General features: G+C 57.8%; 7 protein-coding genes across 7 annotated transcripts; 5 read left to right on the top strand and 2 right to left on the bottom strand.

Moving 5' to 3' along the window:
• Positions 1-409: 409 nt before the first annotated feature.
• Positions 410-1,758, top strand: HEK2 (uncharacterized protein; the record flags this gene model as incomplete). The annotated part of the gene is made up of 6 exons (XM_060596783.1): positions 410-422; positions 510-1,341; positions 1,395-1,573; positions 1,612-1,642; positions 1,672-1,694; positions 1,742-1,758. 6 exons carry the CDS (start codon positions 410-412, stop codon positions 1,756-1,758), a joined length of 1,095 nt encoding a protein of 364 aa, XP_060453742.1.
• A 516-nt stretch (positions 1,759-2,274) lies between these two features.
• CcaverHIS019_0111930 (uncharacterized protein) lies at positions 2,275-3,847 on the top strand (the record flags this gene model as incomplete). Its single annotated transcript, XM_060596782.1, has 3 exons — positions 2,275-2,404; positions 2,605-3,344; positions 3,425-3,847. The coding sequence occupies 3 exons, from the start codon at positions 2,275-2,277 to the stop codon at positions 3,845-3,847; spliced, it is 1,293 nt and encodes a 430-aa protein (XP_060453741.1).
• Positions 3,848-5,162: 1,315 nt separating this feature from the next.
• Positions 5,163-6,527, bottom strand: CcaverHIS019_0111920 (uncharacterized protein; the record flags this gene model as incomplete). Its single annotated transcript, XM_060596781.1, has 3 exons — positions 5,163-6,038; positions 6,088-6,338; positions 6,395-6,527. 3 exons carry the CDS (start codon positions 6,525-6,527, stop codon positions 5,163-5,165), a joined length of 1,260 nt encoding a protein of 419 aa, XP_060453740.1.
• Positions 6,528-9,982: 3,455 nt separating this feature from the next.
• CcaverHIS019_0111910 (uncharacterized protein) lies at positions 9,983-14,071 on the top strand (the record flags this gene model as incomplete). Its single annotated transcript, XM_060596780.1, has 3 exons — positions 9,983-10,369; positions 10,411-10,797; positions 10,832-14,071. The coding sequence occupies 3 exons, from the start codon at positions 9,983-9,985 to the stop codon at positions 14,069-14,071; spliced, it is 4,014 nt and encodes a 1,337-aa protein (XP_060453739.1).
• Positions 14,072-15,203: 1,132 nt separating this feature from the next.
• Positions 15,204-16,417, top strand: SFC1 (uncharacterized protein; the record flags this gene model as incomplete). Its single annotated transcript, XM_060596779.1, has 3 exons — positions 15,204-15,283; positions 15,477-15,673; positions 15,738-16,417. The coding sequence occupies 3 exons, from the start codon at positions 15,204-15,206 to the stop codon at positions 16,415-16,417; spliced, it is 957 nt and encodes a 318-aa protein (XP_060453738.1).
• Positions 16,418-17,497: 1,080 nt separating this feature from the next.
• On the bottom strand, positions 17,498-18,598 carry CcaverHIS019_0111890 (uncharacterized protein; the record flags this gene model as incomplete). The annotated part of the gene is made up of 1 exon (XM_060596777.1): positions 17,498-18,598. The coding sequence occupies one exon, from the start codon at positions 18,596-18,598 to the stop codon at positions 17,498-17,500; it is 1,101 nt and encodes a 366-aa protein (XP_060453737.1).
• Positions 18,599-18,846: 248 nt separating this feature from the next.
• Positions 18,847-23,218, top strand: CcaverHIS019_0111880 (uncharacterized protein; the record flags this gene model as incomplete). Its single annotated transcript, XM_060596776.1, has 14 exons — positions 18,847-19,654; positions 19,850-19,893; positions 19,936-20,194; positions 20,227-20,322; positions 20,357-20,916; positions 20,950-21,260; positions 21,296-21,359; positions 21,393-21,498; positions 21,532-21,856; positions 21,892-21,918; positions 21,959-22,115; positions 22,152-22,321; positions 22,353-22,733; positions 22,771-23,218. 14 exons carry the CDS (start codon positions 18,847-18,849, stop codon positions 23,216-23,218), a joined length of 3,756 nt encoding a protein of 1,251 aa, XP_060453736.1.
• Between the last annotated feature and the right edge of the window lie 26 nt (positions 23,219-23,244).

Here is a 23,244-nt window from a genome sequence, read left to right as displayed (position 1 = left end):
CACCCAAGGCCTTGGCTGAGGGACTTTGATCATATGATACTATTGGTATGGTGGACCACCTCGGTTGTGGCCGCGTGGTGGTGACGGACTGGCAACCTTCATCCATCTTCCTCATCCTCTTCTTCAACCTCCTCCAACCTTCATCCTCCAACCTCCAACCTCATCCTCCTCTACACCTTCTTCCCGACCCCCCACTCACCTCCCTCCCCTCACCTCTCCCACTCCCGTTCTCACTCTCCGTAGTCTTCCCCTTCATTTCCACCCCCCACTTCCCGAAACTTCGCCCTCCACAGCCCCACCTTCCTCGACCTCACCTTCCTCTCCTCCTCTTGCGTGAAGCTCTCTTTCCACGCTCTCTCTACCCTCCCCTTATCTAGCGTCTTTACCGACCTCCTTGCTAACGTTCAAAATGGCCGACTCTGGTGAGTGCCAAGACTGTGCTTGTCAGAATCGACGCGCCGCACTTTCCTTCCTCGCGTCATCCCCTCCGCACGCGTCACTTACACAAGACGTTGCCGCTCCCTCGTCCCCTGTGGACCACCAGGTCAACTCGGTCCCCGAGGAGCTAACCCTCCGTGCCCTCGTTTCCACCAAGGAGGCTGGCATAATCATTGGCAAGGCCGGCGCCACAATCGCCAACGTTCGCGCCGTCGCCAACTGCAAGGCTGGCGTCTCCAAGGTCGTTCCTGGCGTCCAGGACCGTGTTCTCAGCATCTCTGGCGACCCGGATGCCATCGCTGCGGCGTACTCTGAAATTGCGCGTCTTCTCCTCGAGACGCCTCTGTCCGACTCGTCTCTCCCCCCTCCCCCGGCCATCGCTTTCACCTCGATCCGTCTCCTCATTAGCCACAACCTCATGGGCACGGTCATTGGTCGCCAGGGCGTCAAGATCAAGCAGATCCAGGACATGTCGGGTGCGCGCATGGTCGCGTCCAAGGAGATGCTTCCTCAGTCGACTGAGCGTGTTGTCGAGGTCCAGGGTGCCCAGGACGCGATCAAGACTGCCGTCTGCGAGATCTCCAAGTGCCTTCTCGAGGACTGGGAGCGCAACGTCGGTACCGTCCAGTACCACCCCGGTGCCGGCGGCGACGCCGGTGTCCTCGCTGGCGGCCTAGGCGCGCAGACCGTTACTGGCCCCACTGGTGGCATCCGCCGCACGTCGATGGGTGCTTTCAACGCTCAGCAGCCTAACTTTGGCGACCGCCGCGTCTCGCGTGGCTCGATTTCTGCCGGCACTGGCGAGCGTCGCATGTCTGAGTCGCAGACCAGCCCTCCTCTCAACGACCCCAACCTCCGCACCCAGAACATCTCGATCCCCAGCGACATGGTTGGCTGCATCATGTGAGTGACACGGTTCTGCTGATGTGTGCTTGACATGCGGGCTGACATTCCAGTGGCCGCGGCGGCTCCAAGATTACCGAGATCCGTCGTCTCTCGGGCTCGCGCATCTCGATCGCCAAGGTCCCCCACGACGAGACCGGCGAGCGCATGTTCACCATCGTCGGCACGCCCGAGTCGACTGAGCGTGCGCTCATGCTCCTCTACTCGCAGCTCGAGTCGGAGAAGGAGCGTCGTGAGTTCAAGCAGTAGTGGCTTCAAACTGACAAATAGGCGTTAACCAGACCGCTGAGGCTGGTGACGTGTAAATCTCATAGTCTACGTGAGTTGCAGGCCAGCACTACAACGAACCGCAGGTGAGCTATTGTCTGCATTACTTGTGACCACGGTAATTAACAAGCAGGCCTCAACATCTCCTGAAGGCCTTCTGTTGATACGTATCACCAAACTGCGACGTGAAGTATCTATGCTTCTCGTCCTCCTCCTCTCACGTATTCCATCCTGTTCCCCGTACAACCGGCGGGGAGTGAATCTTTGGGCCATTGTAGTCGATGCATAGCAGTCTGAAGTAATGACAGACGGTACTTGTGCCTAGGGGGAGAAGGGTTGTGATCATGGGTTAGAGCGGGTAGATCTTTGTGCGCGTTTGGGAGAGTGTTCCTAGTCTCCAGTTGTGAGAGTTGAACGGAGCAGAGCATTGAGTCAGAGTTTAGTGTGGTAGTTTGTGATCTTGTGACTAGAACTCGATTGCGCCACATGCCATGTGGAGGCAATTTGCCGCCGCTCAGGGGGAGTGTGGATTAAGTGAAGAGTACTGTCAGCGTCGGTACCTGTGATTCCATTCAGCACATCCTTTCTTCGTCACTGTTCAGATTCCATCCCCTCTTCATCCTCTCATACACCACTCCTTTTCTCTCGAACACCGAGCCCCATTGCATGTCCCACACGCCCACTTCGTCAACCCCCGGTAATGCCAGCGGTGCAGCGGCCAAACCGACCCTAAGTGGTGTGCGCATTAGGCAACGCAAAGGCCAGGCCAAGGCTGCGGCCAAGTTTGAGCCTGAAGGTGGGTCTTGTCGTGGAACACATCCACAGTGGCGAAAGAGTGGCAAACATGTCTGTGGCGACTAGGACGCGTTATCGCTAGACGGTGGATGGCGCGCGCGTTTGTTGCTGGCGTGGTGCAGCTTCTCATGCCCTTCTAACCTTCCTTCTCTGGCCTCCCTTGCGATCCACCCATCCAGCAGCACTCGTGCTAACCTATAGCTTTCCGTGACTCGCTCCTCCTTTATCTTGAGGTTGTCCCGAACCCCCCCACCAACGATGCGCTTGTAACCAAGCTCGTGCAGGCAGGCGCTTCGCTCGAGTTCCTCAAGTACTCGGAGCAGCTCTTCGAGCTGCTGTTTGTCGGTGGCCTCCTCCAGCCTGGTGGCAGCTACGTCGACGAGAAGCGCAGCCCCTTCTTTATTCTACAGGACGACTCGGAGCTCGGCGACTGGAACCCGGTCAAGGGCATTGTCGAGGTCCTCCAGCGCGTCATCCAGCGCTACCGCTACCTCCAGAAGCCGCTTGAGGAGACCTTCCTCCCCGACCTCCTCGGCTACATCCCCAAGTGGAACCCGTCGCAGCGCGCCAAGCTCGCCGAGGCCGTCGCGCTCTTCGTCGCCGACGTTGGCATCCAGGCCAAGTGCCTCCAGTCGCTTGCCAAGGACCACGTCGTCAAGGACGGCGTCGCTCTCAGCTTCCTCACTGCTTTCTTCCACACCTACCTATCGAAGCAGAGCATCGAGCACCTCAGCTCCAACCTCCGCAAGTCTGGGTTGCGCGATATCCTCGCCGTGTTCCCCCAGCAGAGCCGCGACCGTGCCACCCTCGAGGCCCACTTCAAGAAGGAAGGGCTCACTCAGGTTGTCGACTGGTACGCCAAGGCGGCGCTTAGTGGCGTCAGAACCAACACCATTAGCACTATCACCCGCATGATCAATGACGAGGAGACTAACGAGGTTGTGAGTATCTCCTCTATATTGCCTTGGGTTCCATCCCTGTTTAATTTGCTTGCTCTTCGTGGACAACCCCCTAACCCCAGATTATTGAGCACCTCAAGACCCAGCAGGCCGAGAACCCCGTTCCGGAGGCCGACCTGTGCGAGTGGATCTGGCTGGGCTGGATGGGCGCGTTCGACTGGACCGCCCGCGGCGACCAGCTCGACACTAACGTCGTGCAGTACGTCTCGCGTCTCGCGCCGTCCCTCGAGCCGTTTGCCCTCAGCGCCAAGGCGCAGGTCAACGTCCTCAACACGGCCCAGGTCTACTGCTACCAGGAGACGCGTATCCTCAAGGCGTTCCCCCAGCTCGTCAAGGTTCTGTACAACGCCGACTGCGTCAGCGACCAGGCTGTCATCTACTGGCACCAGAAGGGCGCCAAGCCCCAGGGCAAGCAGCACTTCCTCAAGGTGACCCAGGCGCTCGTCGACTTCCTCGAGGAGGATAGCGAGGACGAGGACGAGTAGACGTTGTTGGGGCGGCCCTCGGCTTTGCCACCACCCAAAACTCACTCTGGCCATAGGCCGAATAGCTTTTCTGCATGTGTTCGTCTACTGGAGCAGGTCGGTTCTATTGAGTCGCGTTGGGTATTGGGGCTTTGGGTGGCGATGTCTCCAAGAGGTACGGTGCTATGAGTAGCCTTGGCTTGGCGTTGACACGTGCTGGCCCAAGGGTTCAGAAGCGGGGTTCAGAGGCGAGACGTGGTCGATGCGGGGTGCAATTTCTCTTGCGAACGTCATCGTCTGATTGTGTACTTGGCAGCCTTAGTTCCTGTCCGTGGCGAGCAGTAGTAGTTGTAGGAGCTCACCCGCCGCCGCGAGGTGAGGCAAAGCGACCAAGGCGAGATGAAGAGGCTCAAGCGGTCTTTAGAGTCCGACCCAAGTACCCACAGCCGCCCGACTGGTCTCGCGACCAGCGGATCATCGCATCGACTCCAGACTATCCTTCTGTGCATGGCAATAGATCGGCGCACTCCAAGGCCATCTCGACTCGCGTCACGTTGCACTCGTCAGATCGGGCCGTCATGACCGTCACGCGGCGTGTGCCATGTATGGCCATGTATTGCCATGTATGGTCATGTATGCGCCCATGTAGACATGTAGACATATCAGCGGCCGAGAGGGCATATCGGTGTCATCTGCCGTGATCTTGATTCCACGTCTTGATTCCACGCCGTCTGGATTCCACATCATCGGGCGCCCGGACCCTCGCACTCTGCTTGCAAGCGACAATGACGAACGGCGTCGTACTCGCTCCCGCGTCACTCGCACTCGCCCCCACCTCACTCGCACTCGCACTCGCACGCGGTTTGCCGCGGCTGTACGATTCCCATTGTCCATCATGCGCCGCGCTGCGCCCTTGTCCGGCAAGTTGATCCGCCGGCACCTTAGACCCTCACCCACCCTTCCCCGCCCTGGCCCGTCCTCGCCCGCCCTCGCCCGTCCTTGCTCGCCCTCGCCCACCCTCGCACCCTCAGGGGTAGATGGTCTTGGCGTATTGTGTGTTAGGGGCATGATGATGCTTGCGAGTCGGGGCGCGTTGATGTTTCCTGACGACTGATGAATCAACGGATCGACGCGCGGCCATGCTCGGCTTGTCGAAACAAGAACAGAACAGAGGTTCACCACAAGACAGCCAAACGGCCACACGTAGAATTACTAGTTGAATTAGGCTATGGAAGACGAGACTCTACATGAAGAGAACGAGGTCATCATCTACCTGCGTCAAGAGTCCCTGCCGAGGTGTAGTATGCAATGCGTGATAAGTCGAATCAATGTCCGTCTAGAGTGCGACAACGGCAAGCGCACCCACAAGGAGCGACGCAAGGCCGGGGATCGCGAGCGCCGATGCGGCGCTCTTGGGGGGGGCCGAAGCCGAAGCCGAGCCCGCGCCAGCCGAGCCCGACGCGGTGGCGTTGGGGTTGGCGCCATCAGTTCCGCTGACGTTGGACGAGGCCGAAGGGGCGACACTCGACGAGGCACCCAGAATGGGCGCGCTCAGGTTGAGGTTGGCCTGGGTGTCCTTGGCAATGGTGAAGTTGGTGACGGGGCCCTCGTTGCTGTCGGCGTTCTGGTACCACTTGAGGCCGTAGGCGTCGGCAACCGACTTCATCTGCCAGCCATTCTCGATAGCGGCAGGGTACTCGGCGATGAAGACGTCGACGCAGTCCTTGTTGAGCTCGTGCTCGAGGGCGAGGATACCGGGAGACTTGGGGCCGACCCACCACTCCTGCATGATCTTGCGAGTGCCCTCAACGGTCTGGTCCTGGCCAATCTTCCAGTCGTTCGTGTCACGGTTCCAGAGGACGCAGTCCATGCCAAATACGTTCTTGGCAATGGCGCGGACACGGTTGTCCGTGTCACCGTACGAGGGGCGCCAGTAGGCAGGGACACGGCCACCAGTCAGGTCGGCGATGACCTGCATAGTCCAACCGAGCTCACCCATGACAGCCTCGTCCGAGAGCGTGGTCATCTGGGGGTGCGACCATGTGTGGACGGCAATGTGACCACCCTGGGTGAACGCACGCTGCATGGTGATAGGGTCAGCGGCAATGTTGCCGCCAATCATGAAGTGGGTCGCCTGGCGGGTGATATTGTGCTCCTGCATAAAGTCGTAGAGCGCGGGCGACGCCGGGGTAGGCCCATCGTCAAAGGTGAGCTGCACAGTGTTAGTACAGACCCGAGAGAGGCACACAGTAGGCACGTACAACAAAAGTACCATCCGGCGCAAGGAAGTAGTCGTCGTCGGTGTGGCAGCCAGTGTTGAAAGCGCAGATCGACTTGTCGGCGCCATCGCGACCCTCGTAGACTGGGTTGCCGTTGCGTTTAGTCGCAACAGGGTTGACGTCGGGCGACGGAATCTTGCCCTCCGCCTTGACCTTGTTGTACTTGTCAACCCAGGCCTGGGGAAGAGTGCCGTTGGCCACGCGCCCAACAGCAGGGTAGTGCGAGGCAAAGTCTTGGCTATCAGCGCTATGATCGTTGACCGGAGGGGGTCAAGTAAGTGTGGCTTACCAGGCTTGGCTGGGTCGGGGGCGGGACCCTGACGCTTAAAGAGGTTGTGGATGTCAGAGTCCCGAGGCTGGAACCACGACGAGGGAGCCGCGGCCACAAGGGGGGCGGCGAGGAGGGCGAGGTTGAGGAGCATGGTGAAGGCAGGCAAAAGGGGGGGAGGAGGGGAGGAGGAGAATGGAGGTAAAGCGCGATGGAGCTTGAAGAACGGGAGGATGAGGTGAAGCAGTGGGCGTAATAGTGTCCTTTAAAGCCGCTTGGAGCGAAAAAAGAAGGCGAGTTGAATGTAGAGAGTGAAAGAGTTAAAGACAGATGTGGTAAGGCAAGGGAAAGAGATAGAGAGAGAGAGAGATAGAGAAAGAGAGATGGATAGGTAATAAGGAGGTGATGAAGAATGAAGAAGGCGATGCTAGAGAGAATGAGAATGACCACACTTGTGTGTGTGTGTGTGTTATGGGAGCAGTGCATGTTACCTCCGAGTTGGCTTGGCTTTGCTACCTAGCCTTTCCTTGCTCAGCCATTCAGGTCAGTGTACCATCTACCAGCTAGTGTGTACGGCAAGTTGCGGCAGATATGGGGGGTTTCCGGCCGAGTGATAGGGCGGAAAGAAGGCAGTGACCACCCTCATAATCTTCCTGCCAAGCCACTTTGCCCTCCCAGACTTTGACTCAAAGCCTCCAATGATTTATGGTTCATTTTAAAATCGTGCATCCAAGACTTAAGGGACCTTGGACCTTAAGCTGCAAGGGCTTCAACCCGCTCGGTGGCGCTTTTGCTGTACCTCAGGGTTTACAAGTCTGTCTACGAGCTTGCGCCTCTCTCGGGCCGATTCTAACTCTAGGAGTTAGGTTTATGACCGAGAATGACGCCAATCATGCCAATCACAGTTGCTTGGGGTAACCTGTGGCTGTCTTTGCGATTCAGGCGATCACAACATCCAGCCCCGACATACTCTACTCCGTTGGTAAGCATCAAGCTTGGTCAACATGCAATTCTGGTTCAGACCAAAGCGTCAGGTTCAATTCACAGTCACAATCCGCACGGGTCTCTTGCGAGTGGAGGTTCCAACGGCAATGGGACTGGGAGTAGCAGTGGGCGTTAATGCCAAGAGATTCTCTGTGGGATCTGTGGGTACACGATGTGCAAGAGGGCGTTCTAGAGACCTTAAGGGTCCTTTGTATCGGTGCTTTCAGGGGCTTAACACATGTTACCCCATTCCATTGGGCCATTGGGCTGTGCAGTAAACAAACCTCTTACCATTATCAGGCACTTGGCACAGTGGCCCTCAACAGCATGTGCGGTTTTTTTGGCCACACCCCGGATTCTTGGCATTCTGGACCTCTACACAATTACAACAGGGTATCTGTACCAGCGCTCCTCTTACTCCTTACCTCGTCCGTCCCACACTTGTTCCCTTCTATCCGAAGCATCGGGGCGTTCCGGTGTAGGGTTAACTTTGTCACTTGGCCTGATGAAACAATGCAGCAGAGTATCCTCTAAACATTTTGTTTTATTCCGGCGGAAACCTCTTACCCTTTGGATCCTGGGCTCATCGCATCGGTAGGCGGTGCAGAGCAGAGCGGTCTTGACAAAAGTGTGTACACCATTTAAACTATCGAGTTCCCAACCACCCATGCACCCAACCACTATAAAATGGTACCTGCTGCCCACCAAGCCACTCAACTCAAATACAGTAGTCCCGAATGCCCGTCTCCGTGTGTCTCGGATGATTACCCCTCCTCGGTTCCCCAAACGCCCCCTATGCATCAGCCACAGTTTCCCACGCGACCGTGGCCGTCAGAAAGTCACAAGATCAGTTGTAGGTTGTCAGCTGACAACCTTGGAGGCTGGCTGCAAAGGCAGTTATTTAACGGACAGCACAAACAGTGTTGACTCACATTACAAACTCTCTTTGCGATATTGCCTTGGACAGGAACCTTTGAAGAGTTGCCCAGTTTACAAGGTGAGCTTCAGGGCGTGGGATTCTTGGATATGCAATCCAACTCCCAAGCCATGCATAACACCAACACCGACCAGGCACAACAACAACTCGCTCATGACCGGTGTGTGTTTGAGTATTTGTGTTTGTCTTGTGTTGTTGTCTGAATCTGATCTCGCTCATTCTTGTCGCCCCGATCTTGCTGTGCAGTCAACCAACCCCACGGATCTCAGCTTATCGTAACATCCGGCGCAGATGATCAGGATTCAGGATATGTACCACGTCCCTCGTCCATCGCATCATCGCATATCGCAGTTTGCCAAGGAGAGAACATTGCGATCCGCACAACGACATAATCCGCACGAGCTTGGCATCTATCTGTACACCGTATGATATCCGAATGTCACATGCCCCATACACAGATCCGTGACTCTTGTGTGATATGTACTGACGTGCTGATCCTTCTTCTGGCCAACGTCGCACATTGCACATTGGCACCAACACATCTCACCATCACTTCTGGTTCCATGCTCAGTTGTTCGCATCGCAAGGATCTGGAACTCCGGCTCTCCCACGTCCAGACCCAGCTGAAGCGATCCTCTGCCCATCTTCGCATGCTATGTCACGGTACAATGAACTTTTGGGTTGCACAGTGAACGCACAATGACCACCCTTATCACAGCATTGCTATTGGCGCATTTCTTATGTATATTGTTATAATGACGTGTAATTATGGATTCAATTCTCAACACTGGGCCGTGGCTCAGTTGTGGCGCAAGATCGGCTGGGGTCCTGAACGGCATGATCGACCTGAGAAGCGGAAGCAAACCCTCGACCAAGTAGTGGTAGGGTCAGCCGAGTAGAGTCAGAGTCAGGCTCTATCAAGTTGGTAGTGGTGAGGATTGGAGTGAGCCTGTTTCAATCAAAGCCTTCATTCAAGGCATGCTACAACCCAAAGGCCAACCTTACCTTGCTCATCAACCGAGCCCTCGTCGCTCCTTCCTCGTCTCCATACACTACTCAACCTTTGAAAACACAAACCAACACGACCTCAACTGAATCCCAAGTCACCATCCCTTTCCCCATCCAGAAGCGCACGTCAATCGAGTTAGCCACGTCAATCGGTTAACTGAGCCCCACCTCACCTCAGGCTACGTCGTTCATACCCCAATCAACCTTGCCCGCATTCTTGTATCTTCCATCTCATCTCTAGATGAGACGCATCTCATCATGAGTCAATCCAGCTCATCCACTCCGCGCCGCTTTTCTATCAGCAGGAGCCACACGTCTGGGTCGTTGCCAATGTCCAAGGATCGTATCGCTGTTGGCCGCATTCCGCGACACGAGCGGCCACCCACCACCGATGCTGAGTGGAAGGACGCGTTGCGATAGTGTGTACCGTTTGTTTTCTAGCTTACTCTAGTTACGGTATGGACCGACGGTCTGCAGACAGCGAAGCAAGAGAGGGCGATTTGGCTGCCCAACCCTCGCAACTCCTAATTCACAATGAGAGCGATGACTCGTACGACTTTATATCGCCAGCCGACAACAGTAATGGTGGGGATAATCCCACGCGAACACAACAACACATCCCTTTCGACACTTCGCGAGACTTGCACATTCTTGGGGCCACGGCTGCCGATGGCTCACAGATGACACCACCGGACTGCACGCCAGAGTCTGATGGCTGCCAGCACCCAGAATTTGTCCTCTTCCCTTCCCTTGATACTCTGTCGTTTACCACTCTACAGTCGCACGCTCCCATCAACGCTTTTGGGCGCATGTTCAAGGGCGTCGATGCGGTCAAGCTTCCGCGTCCATGTCTGCCGGACGAGGACCAGGGCCATCTCTGTGTGATGGGTGAGCGGCAGCGCCTGCGCGGCTGCTACGAGCGGGATGGGTGGCTCCCGTCGCCCAACCCGAGCCAGGCTATGCGCGAGAAGAGGTCCAGGGTGCTTCGACGCCTCGGCCTCAACGACCCCAACGAGCTAGGCGAGTGCTTCCCTGTCTTGTCCAAGTACTGCGAACTTGCGCAGCTAGTGCGTTATTCCTGGAACTCGTGTGAATGTACTGACTCCAGGTCTTGGGCGCCGATAGCGCTTCTGTCTCCATCCTCCGCGGTGACAAAGAGGACATCTACCTGCCCAACCGAAATTTTCGTTGCTGGTCGTTCCCTACGGGCGAGTCGTTTGCCGGGCACGCAGTGCTCCACCCCGAGGGCCGGTGCTTTGTCGTTGCGGACTTGGAGAAAGACTGGCGCTTTACCAACAACCCATGCCGACTGGGTGGCCGTGGGCGCAAGTTCTTGGCCGCCGCACCGCTTCGTTACTACCGCCCTGATGGAGACTTTGTCGACTTTGGCATGTTGAGCATCGGTGGCGAAGAAGCGCGCGAAACGTTTGACGTGCGGGAACAGAGCATCCTGCTACGTCTTGCAAACATGCTGGTGTATCAGCTAGCGACCCTGGTGAGTTGCTATCGTGAACAACCCTGACGCTTAGCAATCTGAGATTGTGGCCAAGAAGTCGGGCGCCATGTACGAAGCTAGCATCAACTTCCTACGTCGGTCTCTCGTGCCTGAACATCTCAAACTGAAGGCGGCCGAGCCCGAGTCTGCGACGTCGAATGAGATGATAAAGCCGCCAAAACCAAGAAAGACCTCGGTCTCCCGGTTGAAGAAGAGCCGCTACTCTCGACTGCCGAGGTCGGGCGGCGCCCGAGCACTGCTCCTCGACGCGAGGTCTCGCCTCCCGAGTGTGGTCACTCGCTCTACCAACGTCGCTCAGTCGTTGTCGGCACCGATGGTCCCGTCGTCTTCAGCACAGACAGACCCGTCGCCGGCGCTCACTCCACGGACACCCGCTTCCAATCGCTCCGAGGCATCTGCGGATACGCCGCAACTTCCACAGCGTGCGGTAAAGACCGCGCCGCGTGACTCTCGCCGTGCCAAGCGCAGAGATCTCAGAGCCGAGACTGCCATGTTCAACGATGCTGCGGAGACACTGCGCGGCATCCTCCACGCGGACGCCGTCTGCATGATCGACCTACACGAGTACCAGCTCTACATCCGCAAGGGAGGAACGACGCCGGAGGACCAGACAACGCAGACCAAGGAGTCGATTGCCGCTGATTTCCTACAGGGCAAGGAGTGGCCGTCCAACGTCGAGCCCGTTGTCAAGTACGTCCCACGCACCGACAACCCCAGCGTTGAGATCATGGGGCAGAATGCTGCTCCCGGCTTCGACATCGACGTTAACAAACCCAACGCCACAGAGACCATGGCCAAGTTCGCCAAGACCTACTTGGCCACGAGTCATTTCTGGTGGGACCGCGAGGATCCCAACGACGAGCTTGCACAGGAGATCATGGCGTTTATGCCCGACAAGTCCCAGACTGTCCTGTCCACTGTGTTCCTCACGTTCGACGGGATGCTCCGCTACGCCGTCTTCGTCCAGTGGGAGCGGTCACCTCGCAGCTTTGACGACAGCAGCCGTCTCGCGCTGCCTTTCGTCTGGATCATTGGTGCCGCGCTCACCTCGGGCCTGGCCATCTCGCGCGTCCGCAGTGTGGAGGAGAGCCAAATCACGTACTCTAATCTGCAAGCGCACGAGCTGCGTACTCCGCTGCATCAGATCCTAACCATCACCCATCTACTCCGCTCTTCCATGTCCGACCTCGCCGAGGCTGGCAACGTCACCCAGACACAAACAACGGCTCATGGCTGCATGACGACCCTCGAGCAGGTGCGCGACCTTCTCCCGCTGTTGGATGCGATCGACACGTCGGGCAAGACGCTGCACGGGATTGTCGACAACATCTTGACTTTCCTGGACCTCACTGGCAAGGACAAGCTCTGGGAGAGCTCGCGCGCGAAGCACCCCGCCCTGTTTGGCCACAGCTCGGGTGCGCCCCAGACGCTGCGGGCGATGCTTGAGGATCTCGTGCAGGAGGCATACGAGGAGGAACGTCGCAGTCGTGCAGGCAACGGCGAGGCACAGGGCCACATCGAGACCGTCCTCGAGATTGTGTCCAAGGATCTCGGCGACCTGGTCACCGAAGACCGAGGTGGAGCTCTGCGTCGTGCCCTAGGCCGGCTAATCGCCAACGCGTACCGGTACGTTGATGGCCCGGGCTGCGTCGAGATCTACGTCGACGACGTCGAGGGCTATCTTCCACCTGAGGGCTGTGAGGACCTCTCCAACACTCGTCGCGTTTCGATCAACATTGTCGACAATGGCCGTGGCATGTCACTGGACTTTGTCGACAACAAGCTCGGCGAACCGTGGGCCAAGGAGGACCTGTTCGCCACTGGGTCGGGCCTATCGGTCCACTTGGCTTATCGCATCATCGACCTCATGGGTGGCGAGATGGAAATCTCGTCGGCGCCTGGGGACGGGTGCAGCATCTCTATCCAGGTGCCGCTTCCCATCGCGTCACCGCTGGCGCCCCTTCCCCCCATCCCGACGGTGGACGGTGCGCCACGCAAAGTGGCGATTATCGGCTTTGACCGTCCTGGCCGCGACCTGCGCTGCGGGTTGGACAGGCTCGGCGCGTCACTCGAGCGACAGTATGCCAGCCTCGGGTGCGACATTGTTCCTGCTGCTGACGCTGATCTCGTCATCATGGATGGCGGGTTCGAATCAGATGGCATGGCACCGAGCGTGCTGGCAGCAATCAACGCATCCGAGCTGGTGGTCTTTGAAGCGGAGGGCGACAAGCCCGCCCTGATCACTTTGCCTCCAAACACTCAACTTCGTCGTCTGAGCAAACCCGCGACTCCTTCCCTCATACGATCGAGCCTGTCACGAACTTCATCTCGTGTCGACATGGAACCAAACAGCACCGAGATCGTCTTAGGCCGCTCTCGCCCGCTCCGCCTCCACTTTGACTCAGACTCGATCACGCGCTCCGAGAAGAGCTCGCAGCCGGATAAGGAGGATAGGGGTGTCTTGACGCGCAAGGCGGCATCGGTGTGCAAGGCTTCCAAGAGCCTCTCCACCTTCTTCGGCTGGAAGTCTCGTGGCATGTGCGTCGAGGAGGCCGTGGCTTCGCTGTGCCTCGGTGACTATTTCTCATCGCGCGGCCGACCGAGACTCCCGTCCGGAGCCTCGACGGGTTCGTCTGCTTCGTTCCCGGCGACTTCGCCGTCCGAGGATGCTGGCACTGACCCACTCGCGTCACCTGGGGTGACTAGCGCGCCGTCGTCGCCGTGGCTCGGCACTGAGTCGACACCGGTCACGACGCCCTCTGACGAGACTCCCGCCATTATCCCACCGGCGCCAACGCCGCATCCCATGACCGTTCTCGTTGTGGAGGACAATGTGGTAAACCGCAAGATCCTCGTACGGATCCTCAAAACGAGCAACCTCGACCTCGACCTCCGCGAGAGCGAAGATGGCGCCGACGCGCTCGAGCAGTTCAAGGAGCTCACCGTCGAGCGCCCGCTTATTGTGCTTTTGGACATCAACATGCCAAAAATGGACGGCTTCACGGCCGCATCCGAAATGCGACTCACCGAGAAGCGCCTTAATGGGGGCGCTGCAGCCAACGGAACGCGCTCCCCCACCCCAGCTGTGCGCTCAAAGATCTTTGCCATCACGGCGCTGGCGGGCGAGGACGAGAAGCGCCGTGGCCTCGTCGAGTGCGGCATGGATCGTTGGCTCACCAAGCCGTGTTCCAAGCTCACATTGCAAAAGGTCGTGGAGGAGGCGTGCAACGAGTTCCACCAGCTCGGCGTCTAATGGCACCGACTTTGCCGACTTTGCTTGTACTAGCCTGTTCCCACCATTCTTTTCCGACTCACACATGTTCTGATCTTTTCCTTTGGGCTCTATGGATGTATGTACTGTCAGATTGTACATGGTTACATGTATGCATGGATATGTAGTGCGTAACGGAATGGTCGGATAAACCGATAGCGGATCAAATTCGGATACGGTGATAATGTGCGATGGGCGGGAAGGCTGGGAGCGAGCGATGGAGGCGGAGACTGGTCTGTACATCTGTACACTGGTGATACTCTGTACAAGACTAGAAAGAGCCTACTGGCCTACTTAGCTACAGGGCCTGCTTTTGCATCTTGGGATCCGTGTCGTGTCCAGGATTGTCGGTCGCATCGGATGTCAGCGGCTGGCTTGTTGAGCCAGGATGGCAACAAAACGACAACAATTTTTTCTATTCAAGGGCAAAGAAAACGGGCGCGACGGCCACCACCGGCGGCATGTACCTCGTCCGCGGCTCGGCCGATTCACTCTCACCAAGGCCAGTGCGAGTTACGAAGGGACAGCCTGAGACACACTGAGAGGTACAAAGTCCGCCCGCGTCTTGTGACCCCACCTACCCCCACCCCACCCCCACCCCCGTGGGCCAAGAGTCTGTGAGCTGGTGAGATGTGGACATGACACTCCAACAGACCAGGGCAGGCTGTTCTGAGTGATGGGTCGGATGTCCCGTAGAGATGGGGGCGGATGGCTCGGTCCGTCGGGTGCAGAGGGGACGGGTATGAGACAACTACAACTTGATAATATGTTTAATCCCGACTTGGCCCGACGGAGATTAGGGAAAATGGTCACTGGCCCCGGCTAAGTTTGGCTGAAAGTGTAGCCGGGGCTCAAATCCGGCTTGCGATAATCAAAAGGTACAGGGGGGAGGGGGGGAATAGACCGCAGCAAGCTCGGCAACACTTGGGGCTGGCATTGGCATTGGCGCTGACGCTGGGCGCTGGAGCAATGTCACAGAAACATACTTAGTACACTGGCTTGACCATTTTTCCCTCTCTACCTTGCTCACCACTCTTGTTCGCACACCACTCTAGCTAGACATTGCGTCTACTTTGCTCGCACTCCCCCACCCCACCCACCGCAAGTCACCAAAATGGCCAAGAAGGAGAAGGTCCCCCTTTCCACCCACCTGCTCGCGGGTGGTACCGCCGGTCTCGCCGAGGCGCTCGTGTGGTGAGTAGCGAGAGGTAGAGATGGCAAGTGGAGCGAGTCGGAGTTGGGGTTGGAGTTGGTGCTGCTCGGGCTCGGGCTCGGTCTTTCAAGCTCGCGCTTGCTCGCCCTGCTCGTGTGACCTCAACAACTCCCCGTCCACGTCTCAGAGAGGGAGATGGCAAATGACCCACCCATGATTCCCCGCTGACACCAGCCACCCCCTTGACACCATCAAGGTGCGCATGCAGCTGTCGCGCGGCCGCAAGGGCACGGCCAACAAGCCCCTCGGCTTCTTCGCAACCGGCAAGCAGATTGTTGCCCGCGAGACCCCGCTCGGCCTGTACAAGGGTCTCGGTGCCGTCGTGACTGGTATCGTGCCCAAGATGGCCATCCGTTTCGCTTCGTTCGAGAGTGAGTACATGGTGGGGTATGCTGTACCTCGATCTGGCCTATACTGCAGAAAGCTAACTCGCAGTGTACAAGGGCTGGCTCGCAAACGAAGACGGAGCGCTCTCGCCCGGCAAGATCTTTGTCGCCGGCCTTGGTGCCGGTGCGACCGAGGCTGTCATTGTCGTCAACCCCATGGAAGTCGTCAAGATTCGTCTCCAGGCGCAGCAGCACTCTCTCGCCGACCCCGACGCCACTCCTCGTTACCGTAACGCCGCTCACGCGCTCTACACCATTATCCGCGAGGAGGGTTTCTCGACTCTGTACCGTGGTGTTGCCCTCACTGCTCTTCGTCAGGCCACCAACCAGGGTGTCAACTTCACTGCCTACCAGTACTTTAAGAAGTGGGCAATGGAGTTCCAGCCAGAGTACAGCGCCAAGGGCGAGCTCCCGTCGTACCAGACCATGGTCATTGGTCTCATTTCTGGTGCCATGGGTCCCTTCTCCAACGCCCCCATCGACACCATCAAGACGCGTATCCAGAAGGCTTCCAAGGAGCCTGGAGAGACCGCCTTCTCCCGTTTCCAAAAGGTCGCCGCCGACATGTTCAAGAACGAGGGTATCTCGGCCTTCTACAAGGGTATCACTCCTCGTGTCATGCGTGTTGCTCCTGGCCAGGCCATTGTCTTTGCCGTCTACGAGCGCGTCAAGCGTATCATTGACACCCTCAAGACCGAGGACGTCACGCCCGAGGAGTTTGAGGCGTAAACGACGCATTTGGCTGGCGCGGCGCCGCGCCATCCTTTTGTTTGTAGATCACGCACAGACAGACATACTGCCACAGCGTGCGAGCAAGAAAAACAACCGACTAGAGTGCATGCTTGGTCCAGGGCCGCATGCGGGAATAGTAGCGCCTGCATGCATGTTGTACAACACGGCGAGTGAAGAGTACAGTTGCCAGACATGGCTACATTGCTATTTGATACCATTGACGGACTGACGCTTGCAAGCAAAGTAGGAGCTTGATACAATGCTTTCCAACCCGCTCCACTCGGTAAAACAGCCATGGCTGCTATCGCTGTGCAAAAAAAAAGGTGAAAGGTACCCGAGTCTCGTGATGTGATGTACCAAAGTGACTGTGAGAATGACGAATTTGTTTGTCCATTCCCTTTTCCGTGACTCGACCGTTCCGATCCAACGTCTGCAACAAAGTATCCACGAAGCATCCACATTGCAATGTGTCACAAGACCTCACCCTGAGAGGGGACGGCCATCGCAATTTCGCCCTACGTCGTATCCAACCTGGATCTGATTGACATTGGAATCGAGCCAGCCTAGTCATAGGACCAGAGTTGAGGACGCAAGAGCAGCTATGAGGGCGCAACAGTAGCATCTTGGCAGCACCTGTATGTACTCATCTAGGAATGTCATCGAGCTTCAACTTGGCCCGTAGGTCATGCCTCTCCTCCACGGTCCCCCTCGACCCGCTCAGATCCGCGTACAAGTCACCACGCGCGTATGGGTCCACACATCGCTGCCAGGGAGACGAAACGGCGCAGGTCACGTGCTCAACTTGGTTGCGCCGAAACCGGGTGGGCGCGGGCGAGGAAGCACTTGGCTGACAGATCGGGGTCCACGACAGTCACCCCAGCTCGACGTGTCGGAACAGCACACAGTCAGCAGCTCGGTGGGCCCCACGGCTCACCGGCCTTAGCGGTATGAGTTCAATGAGTCACGTAGCCAGCGATTCAGTAGTTTCTAATCGTGGGCTCGAAGGAGAGCGCCGTGGCATCGAGATGAGTGAAAACTTGCCAATCTCAGATCTGCCCGGCCCATGGTACTTGTCTCTCAGCTCCCGAGCAGACCTGGGAGCACGTCGCCAAACGACTCGCGCACCCAGACATCCTCGCCCTCACGAGCACGATACTCGTCACACGTGAGCACCTCTACGACGTCATCGAGTTCCAGGAACTCCTCGTCGTCGCTGAGGAATTCGCCAGCGTCGGTAGAAAGAGCGCGGATCGCCTCAATCGTGTGGTCCTTCACGACGCGAGCCCAGTGATCATGGTGACCCGTGCTCTGGTAAGCAGCGGCGAGGAGCAGATCGTCAGAGCTCACGTCGAGCTCCGCGGCGAGAATATACGGAGGGATATTCTCGAGTCCGACTAGCGTGTACGATGCGTGGTAGCGATCCGCAACGAGGGAGTAAAAGAAGCGCAGGAAGGTCTCAGTTCGCCCTTCCTTTAGTTGTTTCGGCGCAGGGGCTAGGAACCGCTCGTCCCGTGGGCATGGCCGGAAGAGGAAGACGGCGTGGGTGTCGACGTCCCAGAACGGCACGTTGACCTTGAATGGCGCCGCGAGACCCTCCCACAACGGATCATACAGCACAAGGACCACGTGCCTTTTCACTCCCCGAACCAGAGTGTTGATCCGTGAGTCGAATTGCCCGGGTGGGGGGACGCGGAGTACGTCGAGGAAGGTATGCGTCGGCATCAGGTCGGCAATCCACGCGCGCCGCCGCACGGTGTGCAAGACTGGAAACTCGACTAGATCCTCAAAGTAAGGGCCGAGGACACGCACCGCCGTCTCAAAGTCAAGTACGCGTGTGTGCTCCCAACCCCCGTGCGGGGGAACGGTTAGAATACCGAACGTCCCGCTCATGAAGGCGGGGACGGGTAAGCGTCTCAGTGATGACGACGCCGACGCCGCGGAGAGGGATCGAGCATACACCTGCGAGGGAAGGCTCTTGGAAGGTATCCTGGGGTCGTTGACCGCCCCATCTTTGTGAGAGAAGGCGACGTGCTCGAAGAGAACCGAGTCGGCCAACATAAGTGAGGCCCGGTTTACGAGCCGGAGTCGTAGCAGGAGCTCGTATGGCGAGTTTGCAATGACGCGCTCATAGATGTGGGGAAAGGCTGTAGAGTCGAGGCGGGCTGATTTCCTCTCCATGAGCAAGAGTTGAGATTCTTTGAGAGACTGATGGAGATAATGAAACAAGTTGAAACAAGCAAGTTAGGTTTACCAAGTATTGTTTATTATTGTCACGCTTGGAGACCCCATTAGACTTACCCTGAAATCTGCTGGAGTCTCCACAGTTTGTTTGCCCATTGTGCAGACAGCTTCTAGAGGCACTCTCTTGATCATCTACCATCTGGCATCTTGACTCCTCTCATTCCTCAACTCATCACTCGCTCACCATGTCGACAGGACGGAACTGGAGCTCTCCTACGTCGACGCGTCCCAGCGTCTCCACCGACATCTCCCCCATCCCCTCCTCCATCCTGTCAGACATGAACGTCTCAACCTCGACTGAGAACGATGCCGAGGACGAGGCGACGACGCCAACTGCGACCACCCACCCGCCCCCCCACCCGGAACCGTGGGGGCGACGCTCTGTGTCGGCGCAGGTCAAGCGACCGCACCTTTCCCATCGCATCAGCGTCGGCAGCAGCCTGCGAGCGACGCCTGGTCCCTCCTCTGCATCGCCGTACCGTGGCCGTGGGAGGCCACCTGCACCTTCCTCGCTTCCTTCTTCTGGATGGGCAGGACCACAGCGCGACCTTCTCCGTCCACACTCAGGCCAGACGCGGGAGGCTTCTCCCGCTGCAGCCACTGTATCGCCACAGAACGACTACCTCCCCGATTGGGAGAGTCTGCAGGACCTCGTGATGCCGGCCCATGACGATGCCAACCACACGCCAAGTCGCCATCGAGACAGTTCTGTGGGAAGTCGGCGCTCCGGATACGGATCACTAGACACGCCTGTTCGCGCAACACGCACCGTGTCGTATCACCTCCCTCGCGTTTCCAGTGTCACCGAGACTAACGAAGAATCCGACGAAGATGTAGCGCAATCGTCATACTTCGCGGTTGGGGACGACCGGCCATCCATCGTCACAATGGAGCAGCCTCGGGTCGCTTCTCCTCTTCCTCCTGTTGGAGCAGAGACACCAAGTGGAGGGCACCAAACGCCTGTGTCGCCAAGTGCAGCAGCAAAGAAGCCTCGTATGTCGTTTCCGTCCTTCTGCCAGCTAACAATAGAAACATCCCGATGGTCATGGACTCTACCGCCATACTGGGCTCCCGTCTTCAAGTGCGGGTTGGCGTACTTGATCGCCTCGTTATTCACCTTCGTGCCTCAACTATCACGCCTGCTGTCCATACAGAGGAAGACTGACTCGAATGGCAGAACTCACCCAGTCCCATCGCACATGTCGCATTTGGTTGCCACGATAGTTCTCATGGTGCGTCTTGTCGCTACTCCGCCGGGACAAGGCTGACACCAGTTCATACCCGCGCGCACGATGGGGAACATGATCCTGTCCACACGGTATTGTCTCACCCTCACGGGTCTGGCTGTGCCCGTATCGCTGCTCTCCTTCGGTATCGTCCGCTTCTTTAACTTCCTTTCCCCATCAGATGGCGACACCTGGGACTGGGCCAACGAGCTCAGTGGCTGGACAGTGTGCGTTGTGTGTATCGGCGGCTCGTTGACTGCACTCGCCTGGCTCAAGCAATGGGTCAACAACCCGAGTTTCAATTCTGGTAGGCCTCCTCACTGATAACGCTGACACCAGGGTCATCGTTGGCGGCTATTGTGCTCCTCATTGTAGTCGTGAGGGAAGGGGGTGTGATACAGGTCAAGGAAGTATTCCTGATCATGTTGGTCGGAGGTGAGCCATCGGGATAGCATACAGCTGACATCAGTCACCATCACCAACGTCGTCTGCTTCACAGTCAAGCCTGTCTCCGCAACAACACGATTGCAAGGATCAATGACCAAGTCACTTGACGGGTTCTCCACGCTCCTCGACATCCTCTGCTCCACTTTCCTCCTCGAGCAGCCCCATGCCAAGAAGAACCGCATGCCGCTGGCCCAAGCCGTCAAGGCACACGGTGCCGCGTTCAAGTCCCTCAATGCAAACCTTGCCGAGGCCAAACACGAGAGGCTGATCGACCCGCGAATGCGGGGCGTGAAGCTGGAACTCTACGATGCGGCTATTGGGAGCATGGCGCGTCTCGCGCAGCACCTGGCCGCCATGCGATCCAGCACCCGTCTGCAGGAGGCACTCCTCCGTGCCAACCGTGACGGAAGGATCGACCTCGCGCAGGCCGAGAAACGCAGCCATAACGTGGCTGATTCAGTGATCTACGAGTTAGGCGATCTTCCGACTGTATCAATCGAGGAAGAAGCAGACGTCGAACTGAGCCTTCAACTTTTCCACAAGCTGCAGCGTATGACAGGAGGTGACATGGACCGCCTGGTTGTAGGTTGTCTCCCTTAATTCCACTCACACCAGGGCAAATGCGACGAGGCACTCGACGCAATTGAGGAGGTCTTTGGGGCGCAGTCGAAGGAGGACACCGAAGAGGCCGACGTCCCTGGCACGCGTGCAGCTGTGGCTGAAGCGTTGAGTGATTTCAGCCGATCCTCAGGCCGGGCCATCAAGCGCATCTATGCCGGCCCTCGCCGTCGTAAAGGCGTCTACGACTCGGACAACGACAGCAGCAGCAGTGACGAGGGACAGGAGCCGCAGCACCGCACATTACTCTTAAGCGTGAATGAGGACGACGACGACGGTCCGAATGAGGTCATCTTCCTTGTCTACTTGTGAGTCCCCTCCTCTGGTTGCCAGCTAACAGCAGTTTCCTCTTCACCATGGAGGAGTTCGCTGGAGAGCTCCTTTTCCTTCTGGGAACTGTCAATGAAGTGAGCAGCACTGCTATCGCCAGCTGACTCCAGATCATCGACTCTCCGCCGGTCTCGGCCTGGGACCAGCTCCGCTCCATTATTGCTCCGTGGCGGAAGTCCCCCAGGAAGAAGGCCAACTTCCTATACAAGCAGTTTCGTACATGCTCCGCACGACCTTGCTGATCCGCAGAGAAACTGGTCCCCATGGACCCGAGCAAGCTGCAACCACCACTGTTCCCGAAAACCCAGCGCGACGAGCGAGGTACTCTCCTAACCCCTGCACGGGCAAGCATGTCGTTCCGTCAGCGACTGTCCCAGTTCCTTTGGGAGCTTGGAACACGCCTCAGCGAGCCAGACCTTCGCTACGCGATCAAGACAGGCCTTGGCGGCGCCATTCTGGCTGCGCCGGCGTTCGCCGAAACCACACGCCCCTTCTTTATCGATTACCACGGGGAATGGGCACTGATCACGTACTTTGGTACTATGAGCAAAACTGTGGGGCAGACAAACTTCTTGTGAGCTGCAGCTGTCCATTCGTAACTGACATCAGGTCCTTCACCCGGACAGCTGGGACCATGTGAGTAATTATCCGGATTCTTAAAGCCAGCTAACAGCAGCATGGGAGGTGTCGTTGCGGTTATCGCTTGCCAGCTGTTCCCATTTGATCCAGTCGCCCTACCCATCTTCGGCTTCCTCTTCTCCCTCCCCTGCTTCTACATCATCACCCAGATGCCTGAATACAGGCTCACTGGAATTTTTGTCCTTTTGACCTACGTGAGAAACCCTGACTGCCGTCCTCGCTGACGACAGAACTTGACGTGCCTCTACTCGTACAACTTGCGTGACATGGCTCTGTCTGCTGTCACAATCGCCTTGAAGCGTACTGCGTGCATTGTCGCGGGCGTGGTATGGGCAGCCGTTGTCACGCGTTGGTGGTGGCCGTTCACTGCGCGGCGCGAATTGCGCATGGGTCTGGGGGAGTGAGTGGATCTCTGACGGGCGCTGACGTAGCTTCTTCTTGGACCTGTCATACCTGTACTCCAGGCTGGTAACAACTTACGTCCGTGGAGCCGATCCAACTCCTGGCCGGACCTATGAGTCCGATCCATCATACACACCAGAGCTGCCAACGGAACGGACTGCGCTACTTCCGCCAGCAGCGCCAGCGCCAGTAGAGCACCACCTCAGCAAAGATGTGCTCCAGTTCATGGCGATGGAAATCCACCTCCAGGGCCAACTGGGGGAGCTGCGCGGCCTGCTGGGTCACGCGAAGAACGAGCCGCGTCTCAAGGGTCCATTCGCGTCCGCCTTTTATCACGAGGTCCTTCTCAGCTGCGAGCGCGTGCTCGACCGGCTGCACAGCATGCGTTGCGTGGCCACACGGTCTGAATGGTGCGTGTTCTTTGTCGTGGTTATGGGCTGATCGCAGGGACCAAAGCATCCGCCAGGCCTTTGTCCTCCCTGTCAACAAGCAGCAGCGCGAAATGGCCGGCAGCATCATTCTGTACTTCTACACGCTGTCGGCGGGGTTCCGCCTCCGCCTCCCCATGCCGCCGTACCTGCCACCAGCGGAGGAGGCGCGCGAGCGCCTGGTCGACGCAATCCGTCAACTCGACGTCGTCAAGCGGCGCAGCGTGAGCTGCGGCGGTCGGCATCTCCTCTTCTTCGCGTACGCGCTGGCAATGCAGGAGGTCATCAATGAGCTCGATTACATCGGCGGCTTGTTGCAGGACGCGTTTGGCGTGATCGCGACAAGCTCTGGCGTGCGCGAGTTCGACGAGCTGTTCGTGGGTGGGCCCGGTGACGGTGATGAACACGTACACGACTCACATCTCGCCTTCGACTCGTCGTTCCACTTCCGCTCCGCCGCATCGTAGCAGAGTGTCTATGTGATTGTGTGCAT

This window comes from Cutaneotrichosporon cavernicola, assembly GCF_030864355.1.
Source record: "Cutaneotrichosporon cavernicola HIS019 DNA, chromosome: 1".
NCBI lineage: Eukaryota > Fungi > Basidiomycota > Tremellomycetes > Trichosporonales > Trichosporonaceae > Cutaneotrichosporon > Cutaneotrichosporon cavernicola.
The sequence above is the reverse complement of the archived record's forward strand: the minus strand, read 5'-3'. Positions and strand labels throughout refer to the sequence as shown.